Source organism: Populus alba, chromosome 9 (assembly GCF_005239225.2).
Source record: "Populus alba chromosome 9, ASM523922v2, whole genome shotgun sequence".
Lineage (NCBI taxonomy): Eukaryota > Viridiplantae > Streptophyta > Magnoliopsida > Malpighiales > Salicaceae > Populus > Populus alba.
The window spans coordinates 8,745,810-8,761,932 of NC_133292.1; the positions used below are offsets into that span (position 1 = coordinate 8,745,810).

The window sequence follows — 16,123 nt, forward strand, 5'->3', positions numbered from 1 at the left end:
TTAATTTTTTAAAATATAGTAAGATAATTTAATATTTTTTTAAGTAATTTTTTGTTAACTTGTGTATAGGGGCTTTTTCATCTTTTAATCTTGGTTCTTTGGTTATTATTAAGTTGAATAAGAAAATTTTAATCTTTTAATAAATATAAAATATTATTTAAAAAAGTAGGTTTGCATGCATTTATGTAACTTCACACTATACAAACAAAGCTAGAGAAGGCAAGTGAAGGTTGAACGATGACTTCCAAGGCAGCATTTCAATTATCTTAGCGACCCCTCTATCACTCAGCAACACATGTAATGTATGGACCTTTTGTTTGGTGCTGATGACATTTTCTTTTCTTTTCATCTTTTTTTTTTTTTTTTTTCTTGATTCTCATGTCTAAATTTTTAAATTTTTAAAGCAATCTTTTAATTTATTTTTACTTCAAGCTTAATCCATATTCTTTTAATTATACCTATTTTATTTCAAATAATTTATAAAATTGAAGTTTTTCTCAATTTTCATCATTTTTTATTTTTTGTACATGTCAGAATTGGTTTTTGTTCTTTTGATTATTATTTGTTTGGTTTTGGATTCTTTTTTTAATTGAATTTATTTTTTGATTTTATTCCTAGAATTTGATTTTATTTTATTTTTGTGTCAAATTTGATCCCTATTATTTTAAATGTTATTTGTTTGACTATAACAAGTATTTTAGATTGAGTTTTTATTTTATTTTATTTTTCAACATTAAATTAGTTAGGAATTAAGTTTTTTTATTGAACCCGAGTTTATGATTTTAAGGATTGCGAGTTTGAAGAATTAACTTAAATTTAAGAGATTCATTTGAATTTGTTTGATGTTTTCCCCTTTCATTATATTCATGTTTTTTTTAATTTTATAATTATGTTTGATTTAAGAGATACTTCATATATTTCTTAAATATTTGTCTATAAATATTTTATAACTCTTCAACTTAGTTCCATATTTAATCCAATATGATATCAATTAAGACTCAACCAAAGCCTAACCATTAGGAGAATAAAAGGGGAAAAAAAAAAAAAAAGGTTATCCAACTAAATTAGATAATTATGGATATATCATTTATCTGGATCATAAATTCCATGTGTTAACCCGGCACATTACAATGTGTTGCTTTCTTTTTATTTTACTCATTAATTTTTTTTTTTACAATTTAATCATTTGACACTATTATTTAACATTTAAGTTAGTACTAGGGAAAAGTTAAAATAATACCAATATAATTTTTTAAAAAAAACCAAATCACCATTCAAATGGGACAATCAGTTCTCTCTTAACCCACTAGATCAAACAAGTCACACTAATCTTTTTTTAATATTTATTAATATATATGGTGGTCAATTTGATACATTGATTAAGTTTTTTTATTTTTATTTTAAAATATTCTACAATATAAAAAAAATAACAGCACTCACAAGTTTTTGTAATACAATAATTGGTTTTTTATCTTGCCCGCGGAAAAGCGCGCGGTCACGGGGCCTGGTTGGAATCTAGACAGAAAATAGGAAGATTGTTTCTTCCTGCTAACATGATCACTTGCGTCATAGCGTTGGTACAGATGACAGACGGGCAAGAACGCATCTTGATTGCACATTACTACATCAATCCGTAACTTCTCATCGGTGAATTGCTCTGCAGCAAAAGGCCATGTTATCGTTGGCAGTCCAGCACTCACACCTTCTCAAGTCGAGTTCCGGCCACAATGAGTCACAAACCCTCCTACAGCCGGATGCTCTGGTATTTACAGTTGCGGTGCCCAGCCTTTTATTATCAGTCCTCTTCTGGATTCTTTGAGTCTATCTTCAAATCCTTTGGGAAGCAAGGCTTTCTTCATCATGTCCAGCTGATTTAAAGATTTTTCCAATCACCCAAATGAATCGGTGATTGGAAGCTTCAAGACCATGGGCGATCTCAAGGATTTGTTCAGGGGTTAAACGAGCTAAGCTTCCAAAACTGACGTAAAGAACCGAATTTAGTTCCTTACAGTCAAGCCAGTTGAAAATGGTTTGCTCATTAACTGAAGTCTTTTGGCCTCTCTTCTTCCACGTTTCTGTTGCATAATGAAACTGGTCCCATAATCCATGCCGTATTGCCCAATTCATTCCTGAAGGAGTCCAAATCAAAGAAACTATTGACCATAACCCCGAAACTCTTATCATCTGACCCTGGCATTCTTTTATGCAACCCTCCACCATGTGATTGTCTTCCAAAGACTGGTAGTTGAGATGTGGTCAATTCAATCCTATCAGAAAGACCTGGAACAATAAAAGGCTCCAAATCAGAAGTTACTTTCTCATGGGGCTTATAGCGTTCCATATTTTCTCGGACACAACGAGCGAAGCATCCATTCCCATTGAAAGTAATTCTTGGAATGCCAACACTGTCAAGGGAGAAAGAGAGGTTTGGGCTATAAGTTCCAAATTATGAGGTGTAGTGAAGACATCGAGTGGAATATTTACAAATGAAAAATGAAATGAATGTCCATAGGATTTATCCATTCTTCAAGAGCCTAGGTTTGGCACATACACATAATTCAGCAAGGGCGTCAGCTAATTCGAGAGAATCAGTGCACTTTATGCATGTGGCTAAGGTCGCTTGCCGGAATATATTCTAAAACTCCATACACTTCCAAGTTTTATAGAATACCAATTTCTTACTCCCTATTTGTTTTGATCTTGAAACAAAAACATAACGCCTAGGTTAGAGAGTTCATCTCGTTCAGTCATAAGAATAGATAAAAGAATTGTCAATCCTATATGTTGTTGATGTTCTTAGCTTGATGGCGATTTTTCTCTTTGACAGGTAATAATGCATGATGCATTCTTGAAAGGGATATGGCTGCGGTTCCCTTCGCAATTCCATTTGAAAGGATTCAGACAGCAAAAATTGTGTCTGGACTCCTGAGCGGGAAAACCCTGCCTTGGCATTGATCAGGAAAGGCACGGATATTATGCCTGTGGGTTGCGATGCCGGACTGGTTAGATTCCAGAAATTGAGGTGCTTTTAATCAATACTCTTGACACTTTTTTATTTTCTTGAGAACTAATACTCCTTTAAAATAATGGAAAAAGGTCAAAATAATTGGCACTTTCATATATTTGCAGTAGGAAATCCTGCTAGCAACAAGAATGCTACTTGTACAAAAACTTGGCATTAGAGACTACTGCCAAACCACTCATCAAATCCTACCCTAGATACAATATTTCATAATCCATCAATGATACAGGAATTCATGTTGATCTTTCGGTGGAGCTTTTTATCTGTTGAGAAGCTCTAACAATGTCTCCCCGAGTAATGATTCCAACCTTTGGTATTAAATTTGGAGACCAATTATAAATTACACACAGCAGATAAGAAACAATAAAATGAGAATGAATCAAGAACATTGTTTACAATTCTTACCAGCTTTCCATCGTAATCTACCACTGGGAGTCGCCGATACTTTGTTTCAAGCAGCAACCTGGCATTAGATTTGAACAATAAGCATGTTTTTCAATTCTGATTGAAATTTCAATAGAATATGATTGCAAGATGAGAAACATTCAGAAATTTAATGATGATCATTTAGATAAGCTTTTAATAAAGTTGGACAAAGAGAAAATGCATAACAGCTTCCCGAAGACAGTTTTTCATACGTTTAAGAAAGTACAAAACAGAACTTCTCATATTATAGGTTTAAACAGAGATGTCCTGGAAGAACAAAATATACACTAGAGTAGAAAGAGTTGATACCTAACAGCATCCTCTAGATTGGTGGTTTCATAAACGACCAGAGGATTAGGTGTCATCAAATCACCAACAACTTTGCCGTTGTTCTTGATTAGCAGTTTCTGTAACTCCTTGAAAGTCTGCAACATTCGTCAAGAAATAGAAATTCAGCAGTGAGAAACATTTTGCCTAAAATGTTAAGTGAAATCCTGATTTTAGTTTATCTTGTACTTCTAACATCAAGCTCTTTATTATAGGCCTGGTTTTGTCCAGTAATAGCCAACAATGGAGAACTCTTGTTTATTGAGCAGTTGTATGGTCTCTATTAACTACTTGAAATCACCATCACTACATCTACCCAAGAACCAGTATCTCCCTGCATTTAGGGAATTTGTCCAAGCAAAACTCATGCGAGACCAACCATTGAATTGTAGGACGGTGCTAAATGTAACAATTATTGATCAAACTATCAACCTTCCATCTTCTGCATTCTTTACTGCCAGTCATGTTGGATCAGAGTTTTGGCTTCTACCTCCCTACAGTACGAGTTGATGACTCATTGTGAACAAGCCCTGGTGCAGGAAGAAGTACTGAGCATCCCCTGATTGAATGCCGTGTCCTTGAAAAGGAGGGATGGCAGACTTAAAAGGTCAAATTGTCTTATAGAGCCAATCCAATCTCTAGTTTCATTCAGAAACTTGGACTCGTAGCTATGGTATGGGCAACTGCAATGTTGGAAGGACTTAGCCCCCACCCCCAAACTTCTTAGTCTGACAAAGAAACAGTCATAATCTGTTTGCTAATCATGGCCAGATAACCCTCTTAAACTTATAATATACCACATAATCACTTTTCTCGTGACCCCTAATCCTCCTTATCTTCAGGCCTAAAGGAAATACTGTGCTCAATTATTTCTGCTTGTTCATATATGCTTGGCGAGTATAACAGCAAGTCTGTAACATTATTGGGAGTTGAAGGATGTTAACTATGAATTTCACAAACATAAAAGATTCAAATCGATCAAAATATCAAAATGTTTAAGAAAACAAAACCACAGACAAACATATGGAAGCATGCTTGAATATAAATACGAAATGCAAACATCTAGAATATGATAGAGAAACTCCATACTCACCTTCCAAGAACTATCAACATCAGGAAACAAGTTTGTTTCATTTTGACAGCTGCCTGATAGACACAGAGGAAAGAAATTAGTAGCAGTTTCACCACATTACGACATTACAGGAATAACCATAATAGAAAACCAACTTCACAAAATTATAGAGCCAGTTTGTCAATGGAGAGCAATAATGAATGACAAAGCTTTTAAGATACCAATATTCAACCAACCAAAATATAATTGAAACTGAATTGATACAACATCCTTCCTGCTTTAGTCACTTGAGATTGGAAAGAATTACTTGACAAACAAGATCAAGAATTATCATAATGTTTCCCAAATCAAAGGGATGAAGCAAATTCATTTCTTCTGTTGCAGACCAGAAGGACATGATTCCTTCCTGAATCCCCCATTACTGATTATTCTTACTTGTCCCTTTTTTACACAAGTCTAGACTCTTGCAAACTAATGCTAGATTTGAGTTCTTCAATTGATGCCAAAGAGAGTTAGTATTATTTCCCCAGATAAGCCAGCAAATCTAGCAAATAAAATTAAGTTAGCACCTATTGTGCCATTTGCTTGTTTAAATTGTTATGGCCAACGATTCCTCGTGGTTTGAGAAATTACTTGTTGCCAAGTTTCCTCAATACTACTTTAATGAAACTCCTCAAATCAAACTTTACATGGTTGAAAATCATGTGCGCTAGAAGAGCTTTTCTTGCGATTGAATGGCGAAAAAAAAAAAAACAAACAGATTCTTGCTTCCAGATGAAGAGGACAAAAATTCAAACAAGTAGATCAACTTTGTTTTTAAAAACCATAACGATCTAATTCACAATCGTTCTCTAATCAGCTTGAGTATTCTCTTCTAAGGAAAAAGGAAAAGAAGATCAAACACAAAGAATATAGAAAAACATGAAAACAAGGATTTTACGTCCAAATGGAAATTAGAAGCAGAGTCTCTCCACTACCTGAAATAGAACCGAGCACTAACAGGTCATAATCAGAAACAACACCAACCTGCAGCAAGTATAGACCTGGAATCAGTTCTTCATGCAACACAATCTCAAATAACTATAGATTCAGGTGCTGAATCTGTGCATGTTATCCTTCATTTTCAGGCACAATGAACATGTATATTTTACTACGTCCTCACACACTAGCTTTCGAGTTGAAGTCTTTGCCCCCTTTTATCATAAAATAATTCCAAGAACAGCAGCATGCAAGCAAGACACTGGTAAACATGATTGGAGACAATATGACATGGGAATGGGATCACATGATGAAATGGAAATCTTACCAATTTCCAGTCATCATCAATGACAGGAAACCCCGTTATTCTCTTCTCCACAAGAGCCTCCAATGCTGCAACGATATATCACGAGTCAACCAACCATAACAATTTACAACTAAACAATAAATATACCATTCAAGCTATAACTTGTAAGAAAAGGTAGCAATTACCGTCATCAACAGTTGTGTTGGCTTTAAACACATGTAAATCCTCCCTTTTGGTCATAAAATCACCAACTATATGGATCTCACTTCTCGCCTACAATTATGTATAATAAAAAAAATCACTAAAAGGAGAAAAAAGAAGGAAAAGGTGGGTAAGTTAGTTATGTACCGGAACAGAGTTTGCCACAGTAGACAAGGCAACGGTTACAGAAGAACGGTTAGGTGATCGCTCGGAGGAGTGAAAACGACAACGCTTTGATCTGGGAGTCTTGGAAACAAAAAGAGAAGGTGGCGGTGACTGATTATTATTATTATTAGAATTAGAATTAAAACAGAGTGAGGGGGGCAGAGAAAGTAATGTGTTTGCGACAGAAGCCATGAAGCAAAGCAGAAGCAGAAGATTATAGTTGTGATTAAACAAACTAATGAGTTTTGTCCGAAAAAAAATAAAATTGGAACGTATTAAAAAATTCTGAAAATAAGGATTCCAAGTAAGATTTGAAGCGGAGTAGATGCAGCGAGAGGTGGGGTTAAATAGCTCTGTTTCGTGAAAGGAGGAAGAAATTTGAGACTTTTAGAGGGGAGATGGAATCCAGTGGAAGGCGCCAATTGGTTGGTGAGGACTTTTCTTTAATTAACTACATGGACCCCACACAGCTTACGTCCTCCTCATTCAACCCTTTGGTGGATTTTCTCTCTAGTATATTATTATTTTTTCGGTTTGAGAATATATATATATATATATATATATATATATATATATATATAGATTAATAAATAAAGAAAATGAGATTTTTTATGTCCTTTTGTAGCTTTTTATTTTTGTAAAATCCTGATAAAATTGATAAGTCATATCTTTCTCGTGATGAAAAGAGGCGGCAACTGTGAACACGGCGTGTGGCTGAGTCTGTTCATTTTTCAACGTTGTAATTTTCAAAGCCTTTGATGACAAAACAAAAACGAAAAACAATTAGCGTATCTTCCTATTTCGCTATCAGGGGGAACGTGTGTGCTTTGTCCTTTGGATTGTTTTTAAAAAAAAAAATTTTTTTTAATAATGTTTTCTAGTTTTAATATTAATATATTAAAAAACCTAAAAACATATTTATTTAATATTTCTTCACGAAATTTTATTTTTTTTCACTCGAAAGACATGGCTTTTCTTCGTTGTATTTTCGACCTCACGAATTCGAAAACCCAGTTCCGGCCATGTCTCTCGAACTCAAACAACGACGAAGGAGTATACTATGAAATATGGATACTTGTCAGTTATGCTCGAACTTTAAAAATAATAAAATACGATATTACATTATTAGACATCCGAGAATACTTTGACAATGCTTGTAAGTGCCTCGCATGGCCGTCATCAGTCCATGACATGATTCTTATGGGCAAGAATAATAAATAAAATTCAAATCTTAACATCCTTGTTGTGGATGCTATCTGAGCTAGTCTGTTGTTTCATTGTATTTTAACTTTTTTCAATATTTATTATTTATTATTTTCCCTTGTAATGTTTATTTATTTTTTCAATCTCATCTGGAATCAGTTATTTTTTTAATTAAACTTTGATCTTTCATTTTATTCCACTTTGGCATAAATTTTAATTTTAATTTCAAAGTTATGTTAAAAAAAATCTCATTTGATAATGTTTCAAAATCCAAAATATATAAATAATAGGTTATTTAGTGTTTTGGATAGTTATTAATTGATATTTTTAAGTACTTAGATATTGTCTTTTTATTCTCACGAATTCCGGACTAATGGTAAGAGATTGAGTGTTTGCAAATACAGTCTCAGCCAGAAAACTTAAAGACCTTCCATTAATAGAATGAGTATATATGAAAAAATATATATATCTTGTATATCCTTGAATTCAAAGAACAAAAATATTTGTTATTAAATTTTAAGTTAATTAATGTTCTAAAATCTATAAAAATTTATATTACAGGATAAAAAATTATGAAACCTTACTTGAATGGTTAAAGAGGTGTTTGTATCCCTAAACTTTATCATTTTCATAAAAATGAATGACTTGAAAGTTTTTTATTTTTTGATGATATTAATAAAAAAATAATATATATTAATAAAATAGTAAGTATAGTAGGTATCTCAATAAACGTTGTATACCTATAAGTATATAAAAATCATTACATCAATACAATTATTATTCTAGATGGAGAAGTATGATATTTCATCATATCTTTATACTTTTATTCAAGGAAATCATTTAGGATTATACACATGGCCTTAAAATGTGGTAATAGTTGAATCCAAATGTTTTGGGTTTAAAATATTTGTCAATCCCACGTTATTTTAAATCTAACTAATTGCGAAGTCCAAGCTTTTTGAATTTAACATGCTCGTCAGACCCAAATTGCATGGGCTTAACCAATTTTCAGGCTTATATTTTTTTTTTATTTAAAAAATATTTTAACTAAATATTTTATCTCGTCGTTAATATAACTCAAAAGGTAAAATAAAAGAAATTGAAATTAAAATAAAAATAAAAATTAAGCAAGGATATTTTCCCAATAAAATAAATATGTAAAAAAAGGTTTTTTTTTTTTCATCAACACTATCTAGAAGTCTTATGATGGCACAAGGAAAAAACTAAGCTAAAAATTACTATAAAAATATTTGTTTTTAAAAAATACTAACCACCATCGTTGATGTCTCTTATACACTATTTTACTAGCATATCATATTTACGCTTTCTATCAAATTTCTGATTAAAATCTCGAACGAAAAATCTAAAAAAAAAATCTCATATGAATGTCATGGTAGCTTGAGTATAAGCTAATTCTAACATCACCTGGAGCGTGATTAATTCAGATGTGCTATTTCACGATAACACTCAAACAAGAAGGGGGTAAAGTATCAAAATCATAGTTTTGAAATCTGATGCAGCTGGCGGGTTAACTTGAAATTCAGTTAATTTAGAATTGAAATAATAACAAGTTTTTTAAAAAATAAAAAAGGTAAAATTCAGAGTGACCCGTCGAGTTGACCCAGCAACTCGGTAAAAAAATTGGTTGCAATCTATTAATTTTTTTTATTAAAATAACATTATTTTAATTTTTTTATTAAATATCAACCTAAATAACTTGTTCAAAACCTGATCACCCGGTAAACATGTTCAAGGATTTCTCGATAAGCTAACTCCCCGGAGTTTTATTATATTTGTTTTGATAAAAAAGCTCAACTTCTATTGATTTTATAGTTTGTATTAATTTCAAATTATTTATTTAAATAATATCAAGACATCTCATAACTTTCATGGGTGGAACTGTACATACCCGATGAAAATAAACCACTGCCATGGTGGCCACAATCCAGCGATCGTGCCTCTTGGTGTAATCAACTTGTGCACGAGGAAACCGATCGATTAAGGGATTGACAGCCATGAAAGCTCTTCTTCTTTTCTCCCCTTTTTTTAAAAAAGATTTGCTACCCTTTCTTTCTTAGTGGCTAAGTCGGGCATTTTTAAATTATTTTGTAAAATGTAACCAGTTACTTGCTAGCATGACAATATGATATCTGACTAATTTTGAGGGATGTGCTTATTTTTTTAAATATTATTAGTTTGAATTTTATAAACTTTAAAGATATTAAAAATTTATATGGTTATTAATTTTAGAAATTTATAAAATTAGTTAAAATACATGTAAACTGGCCTAAACATCTATTTAATTTAATTTTAAAAAATATAATATTTTGACTCGCTAATTATCCTGTAAGCATCCACGTCGACGTTATGTTAATATGCACGTTGATGTATGTTAATATAACACGAGAATGATTTATGAAGTATTTCGAAAATGAAACGAGTTAAAATCACGACAGACCACCTGCCTGCGAGCAGACCTCCATTCAAGCTGTTTAGTAGATCTTTTTGCTCGATCGATACCGTGAGTTGCTCTGTTTAAATATATTTTTCATTTAACTATATAGTAATTAAAATAGATATATGCAAGGAAGACAATAATTTAAACTGTGAAAAAACATTCAGTCAAAAATTCTTCACGTTTTTGTTTTTTTTTAATTTCGATGACAACATGGGTTCTTACTAGCAGTATAATTTCTGGAATAAAATCTAAAAGTAGTTAAAATAAATATTTGTAAAAGTCTAAATGATTTGAATTAAAAAATAAAATATATCTCTTTAATAAACTTTTTTTTTTTTTATTATTCATGCATTTCTTTTTTATCTCTGTGAAAACACGTCGATTTTTACTATAAACATTATTTTTTAAGTAAAAAATTATCTTCATCTTAAAAACAAGCTTAATTAAGAGAAATTTAAAAAAATCATGAATTGATAATTTTTACATGCATTTATGAAAACAAATAAGAGAATAGTAGATTTGAGAAAATCATGTGAAAAATATATAATAATAGAATAAATTTTTTATTGTTGTTGAATATCCGTGTCATTTTTAAAAAAAAATTCTGCATATTAGATTTATATGTAATTATCCATGAATTAATTGTTAATATTACCATAAAACAACTCTAATTTTATTTAAAAACCATGAAATAATTAGATAATTATTTAATGTTCATTTTAATAATTTTATTTAAAGATAATTTCATGCAATAAAATGAAAAAATTATTCATTTATTTCCTTTTTTATTTCTATACAAAAATTAGGATCTTGAAAGAAACTTTTAATAAAAAATTTAATGAATGATAACTTTTACGTGCTTTTATGATAAAACAAAGTATAATAAAATTGATAAAATTATTGAAAATTAAAAGCAAAAGAATAATAAAATATATATTTTATTCTAGTTGAATACCTATAGGAAATTGTTTAAAAATTCTACATGTTATTTTTCATATATAATTATTTATAAAGTAATGATTAATATTACCATGAAACTATAATTTTATTTTAAAACAATGACACAATCAAATATTTTTATTTAAAAATATTTCTATTCTAGAATAAAATATAAAAAATAAAAAAATTAAGGATTATTAAAAAAATCAGGCACGAATTGATGACCGACGTTCCTATTTTCTTATAAAATAAAAAGGTGATGATCACCCGCTTTATTATTATTATTAGTTCAAACAACTTATTAAGGCAGTCAAGGATCTTTATTCCGAATTTTCCATTTTCTTCCTTCTTTGAATTTATTTCCAGATGCACCCTAATTTCAACTAGGAAGTAGGAACAGTCAATTAGTTCTCACTTCTTACCGTTACGGTAAAAAAGAAATTCAAACTGAAGCACTCTTTCATTTCAGACACCAACTACCACACGCGCTCTCACGTCGCGCGTCAATATCTCCTTATCCTATCAGTTACCCACTTTACCTCAAATCTAGACCCCACAAACTATCAAATCCAATGGCTGATATCTCTCCATCACACAATCTTAGGGTTTTCACATAACCCTCTCTATATAATCCCCTTTAAGCCCCCTAGAGCTCTTCCTTTATTTACTGCAGCCCCCGCCACTGCACCCTCTCTCAATATCATCGCCGCCCCGCCACAACCTCTCTCATCCGGCGGCCAATATCCTCTCCTCCTCCACCCCCTTCCCTCTCCTCCACAAAAATAAAAAAAAAAAGCAAAAAGAAAAAAGAAAAAAATCTAAACTTCTCTCCAGGACATTTTATCGAAGAGTTGGTGTGTGTGTTTTTTTATTGTCGTAATAAAAAGAGGAGAGGGAAGTTATATCAAAACCCGAAAAAAATCGAAACTTTTTTGAGAAGCAAAAAAGAGAAACTGAAATGGCACAGGTTCAAGTACCGGCTCAGCCACAGAATGTTAATGGAGGGGCTAATAACCCAAATTTTGTAACGACATCGCTTTATGTGGGTGATTTGGAAGCGAATGTGACTGATTCCCAGTTGTATGATCTGTTTAATCAAGTGGGTCAAGTGGTTTCCGTCAGGGTTTGCAGGGACCTGACGAGCCGCAGGTCCCTTGGTTATGGTTATGTTAACTACAGCAATCCTCAAGATGGTTAGTTTTTGTTTTGTTGCTAAAGTTTCGGGTTAGTTGGTGATTGTTGGTTTGTGTTAGGTTATTGTGTTAATTTTATATATAACTGAGTGGTTTTGTGGGTATGAATGATATTATGGTGATTTATATATTTTAATGTAAAGTTCCAAACTTCAGTGTGTATGGGAGGGTTTTTCAATTGACTGTTGAAGAATTTTATATGTTGTAAGGATTTAGACTTGGTTGAATTTGATAATGAATAATGCATTGGTACCCTTAATGTTTTGCATGCAGGGAACTATTTTGAGTTGTTTGAATTGAAAAGAGTAATTTTTTATGTCTTCTTTATGTCTCGTGTTAAATTCTATCTGTTCCTTGTGTAATTATGGAACATGTTGGCAGCTGCAAGGGCATTGGAAGTGCTGAATTTCACTCCACTGAATGGAAGTCCAATCAGGGTTATGTATTCCCATCGTGACCCGAGTGTTCGCAAAAGTGGGGCAGGAAATATATTTATTAAGGTATTTGTACTGGATTATCAGTCAATTTGCTTGTTTCCGTGGCTATTTTTATAATTTTTGGATTCCGAGAGTTCCAGTTCTGTTTCTTGACTGACTTTATGAATGCATTACTTTACAGAATCTGGACAAGGCAATTGACCACAAAGCACTGCATGACACATTTTCAGTATTTGGGAACATTCTCTCTTGCAAGGTGGCTACTGACCCCTCTGGCCAGTCAAAAGGCTATGGGTTTGTGCAGTTTGACAGCGAGGAAGCTGCTCAAAAAGCGATTGAGAAACTGAATGGCATGCTGTTGAATGATAAGCAAGTTTATGTGGGACCTTTCCTTCGCAAGCAGGAAAGGGAGACTGCCTCTGACAAGACAAGATTCAACAACGTTTTTGTGAAGAATCTATCTGAAACGACAACCGAGGAGGATTTGAACAAAGCTTTTGGTGAATTTGGAACTATCACCAGTGTTGTGGTGATGAGGGATGGTGATGGAAAGTCTAGGTGCTTTGGATTTGTGAACTTTGAGAATGCAGATGATGCTGCTAAAGCAGCGGAGGCTCTTAATGGAAAGAAATGTGATGACAAGGAATGGTTTGTTGGGAAAGCTCAGAAAAAATATGAAAGGGAAGTCGAGTTAAAACAACGGTTTGAGCAGAGCATGAAGGAAGCAGCTGACAAATTTCAGGGTGCAAATTTGTACATTAAAAATTTAGATGATAGCATAGGTGATGAGAAACTTAAGGAGCTTTTTTCTCCATATGGTACAATCACGTCTTGCAAGGTATGCAACTTTTGAATTTTGAGTAGCTACCACCTATTGGCTATGTTATGTCACCTGTTCACAAACATGTTTTCATGTACAGGTTATGCGAGACCCGAATGGAATAAGCAGAGGATCAGGGTTTGTTGCATTCTCAAGTCCTGAAGAGGCATCTAGAGCTGTAAGTTGATACTTTTTCTGTGCATTAATGAGTATCCTATTATGCACTAATATCATTTTGTTATTTTGATAGCTATTGGAGATGAACGGGAAAATGGTTGCTAGCAAACCTCTATATGTTGCCCTTGCACAAAGAAAGGAAGATAGAAGAGCCAGGTTGCAGGTATGTTTTCTTCACATACATTATCTTTTATTCTTCTTTGTTCTTTGTCAATGTCCAGCTATGCTATCTTCACTTTTTGATTATTGCCAATCGTTTTGAATTATCATGTTGTTCCTTGTAATGTTATTTTTCATTGATGTTTGTGCATGATAGATTTCTGTTTATTAAACAGGCTCAGTTTTCTCAAATGCGACCAGTTGCAATGGCACCTTCAGTTGGTCGTATGCCAATGTACCCCCCTACTGGTCCCGGTCTTGGACAACAAATATTCTATGGACAAGGCCCACCTGCTATCATACCACCCCAGGTAATCCTTTCTACCCATGTTGCTTCAAAATGATTGCATAGCTGTTTGTATGGATGCTTGTGTCTTTTACTATTAGGTTGGTACCCGCTTGCCAATTTGATAAAAAATGCATTCTCACTCGAAAGTTTTTTGTAATGATTTGTTCCTTTATCAGCCTGGATTTGGGTATCAACAGCAGCTAGTGCCTGGTATGAGGCCTGGAGGGGCTCCTATGCCAAATTTCTTTGTGCCAATGGTTCAGCAGGGGCAGCAAGGTCAGCGTCCTGGTGGTCGACGGGCAGGTACTGGCCAGCAATCCCAGCAGCCAGTCCCGCTAATGCAGCAGCAGGTTGGTAGTGTCTTCTCCTTAATAATAAAATGAGATGGTAGAATCCTTTGTCTTATGGTTTTGTATAAATGACAGATGCTTCCTAGGGGACGTGTCTATCGCTACCCTCCAGGACGTGGAATGCCTGATGTTCCAATGACTGGTGTTGCTGGAGGCATGCTTTCTGTTCCATATGACATGGGTGGTATGCCAATGCGTGATGCAGCGTTGTCCCAGCCAATTCCCATAGGGGCTTTGGCAACTGCACTTGCAAATGCTACTCCAGATCAGCAGAGAACGGTATGCACTATCCCTATGTTTTTGCTTGTTCATTTCTATTTAGGAAATGGGTAGGCCCCTTGGCTGATGCTTTCAAGTTCAGACACTTGTTCTGGATGCATTGGTCTTTTTGGAAATTTTAATACTTCCCTTCCCAAAACAGGTCACTCTTTGTTTTTTCTAGTATCTGGAGGTATGTGGGTTTTTATTTGACAAACCAAAAACAAAGATTGGATATTCATGCCCCTAAGGGAATTTAGGAAAACATGATCCATCATGCTCTAAATCTCATCATTAGTTTTGAATTCAATGATTTAGGTGAGAGAAATAACTAGTTGAAGCTGCCATTTTATCTTGCACTAAAATCATGCTTCATTCATTTTGAATTTAATATAGATTTAAGGAACATGACAAAATTTTACAAAAAGAACAAGAGAGGATCCCAATCCCAATCCCTAATGGGATTATAAAAAATGCCTCTACTGAAGAGGGAAGTGGAACGAGCATGGTCGCCTAATACATCTTATACTTGTTTGTTCGTAATTGATACTTAATTTCATGAAATGAATATCTGAATACGTTTTACTTGCTGCATAACTTTAGATGCTGGGAGAAAATCTGTACCCTCTTGTGGAGCAGCTGGAACCTGAAGCCGCAGCTAAAGTGACAGGCATGCTTCTGGAGATGGATCAGACTGAGGTTCTGCACTTGCTTGAGTCACCAGAAGCTCTCAAATCAAAGGTTAATGAGGCGATGGAGGTTCTAAGGACTGTTCAGCAGCAGGCCACTGGCACAGCTGATCAACTAGCTTCATTGTCACTGAACGACAACCTTGGGCCTTAAGTAGAGCTTGGGCATGGTTTTTGAAATGCCGGATGTGAAATCCATTCTAGATATGGTTTTGATGCATTTTAGACTTTGATTGCTTGGTAGCTTAGGCACCGGTTTTGGCTTGATTATTGAGTTTCTTTCACAAGTTATGTGGATGTTTTATGCTTTAATTTTTGTTATGCGAGTGACAAATTTCCGTTGCTTTAATTCCTTCGAATGATGCCATGATCCTGTTTCAGCTTATGTAGCCCATGCTGGATTAATTGTATTCTGGGCTGGTGGCGGCCCATTTTGTACCTGGAGAAGCCCAGGATTTTTACTTTCCCAATCATACACGCTAACAAATCATCCTTATCCTGCAAAAAGGAGATTTTAGAAAATAACCAAAAAATAACATTTCGGCTAGGTAATTTTTCTTACATCAACCCCCGAGCCCAGGTATCATATGCAGCTTTGAGTGCTAGAAGAAAAGCGCCTGTACCCGTTAAGAAGTTATTTACATGGTTAGAAA

The 16,123-nt window shown here is 33.7% G+C and overlaps 2 protein-coding genes across 3 annotated transcripts; one reads left to right on the forward strand and one right to left on the reverse strand.

The window, feature by feature from the left end:
* Positions 1-1,361: 1,361 nt before the first annotated feature.
* Positions 1,362-6,898, reverse strand: LOC118059195 (CBS domain-containing protein CBSX2, chloroplastic). 2 transcript variants are annotated; one of them, XM_073411287.1, is made up of 8 exons: positions 6,481-6,898; positions 6,318-6,405; positions 6,154-6,218; positions 5,825-5,873; positions 4,869-4,921; positions 3,758-3,873; positions 3,428-3,485; positions 1,362-2,280 (listed from the first exon to the last, which is right to left on the reverse strand). In XM_073411287.1, the coding sequence occupies exons 1-8, from the start codon at positions 6,688-6,690 to the stop codon at positions 2,257-2,259; spliced, it is 663 nt and encodes a 220-aa protein (XP_073267388.1). In that variant the 5' UTR covers positions 6,691-6,898; the 3' UTR covers positions 1,362-2,256. The 2 variants fall into 2 exon arrangements, with proteins under 2 accessions (XP_073267388.1, XP_034927943.1); XM_035072052.2 differs by lacking the exon at positions 1,362-2,280 and adding an exon at positions 3,098-3,330 and having other exon boundaries at positions 6,481-6,897.
* A 4,856-nt stretch (positions 6,899-11,754) lies between these two features.
* Positions 11,755-15,819, forward strand: LOC118059197 (polyadenylate-binding protein 8). Its single transcript, XM_035072053.2, has 9 exons — positions 11,755-12,291; positions 12,673-12,791; positions 12,910-13,566; positions 13,649-13,726; positions 13,799-13,888; positions 14,061-14,195; positions 14,350-14,523; positions 14,599-14,802; positions 15,385-15,819. The coding sequence occupies exons 1-9, from the start codon at positions 12,057-12,059 to the stop codon at positions 15,622-15,624; spliced, it is 1,932 nt and encodes a 643-aa protein (XP_034927944.1). The 5' UTR covers positions 11,755-12,056; the 3' UTR covers positions 15,625-15,819.
* Positions 15,820-16,123: the final 304 nt, after the last annotated feature.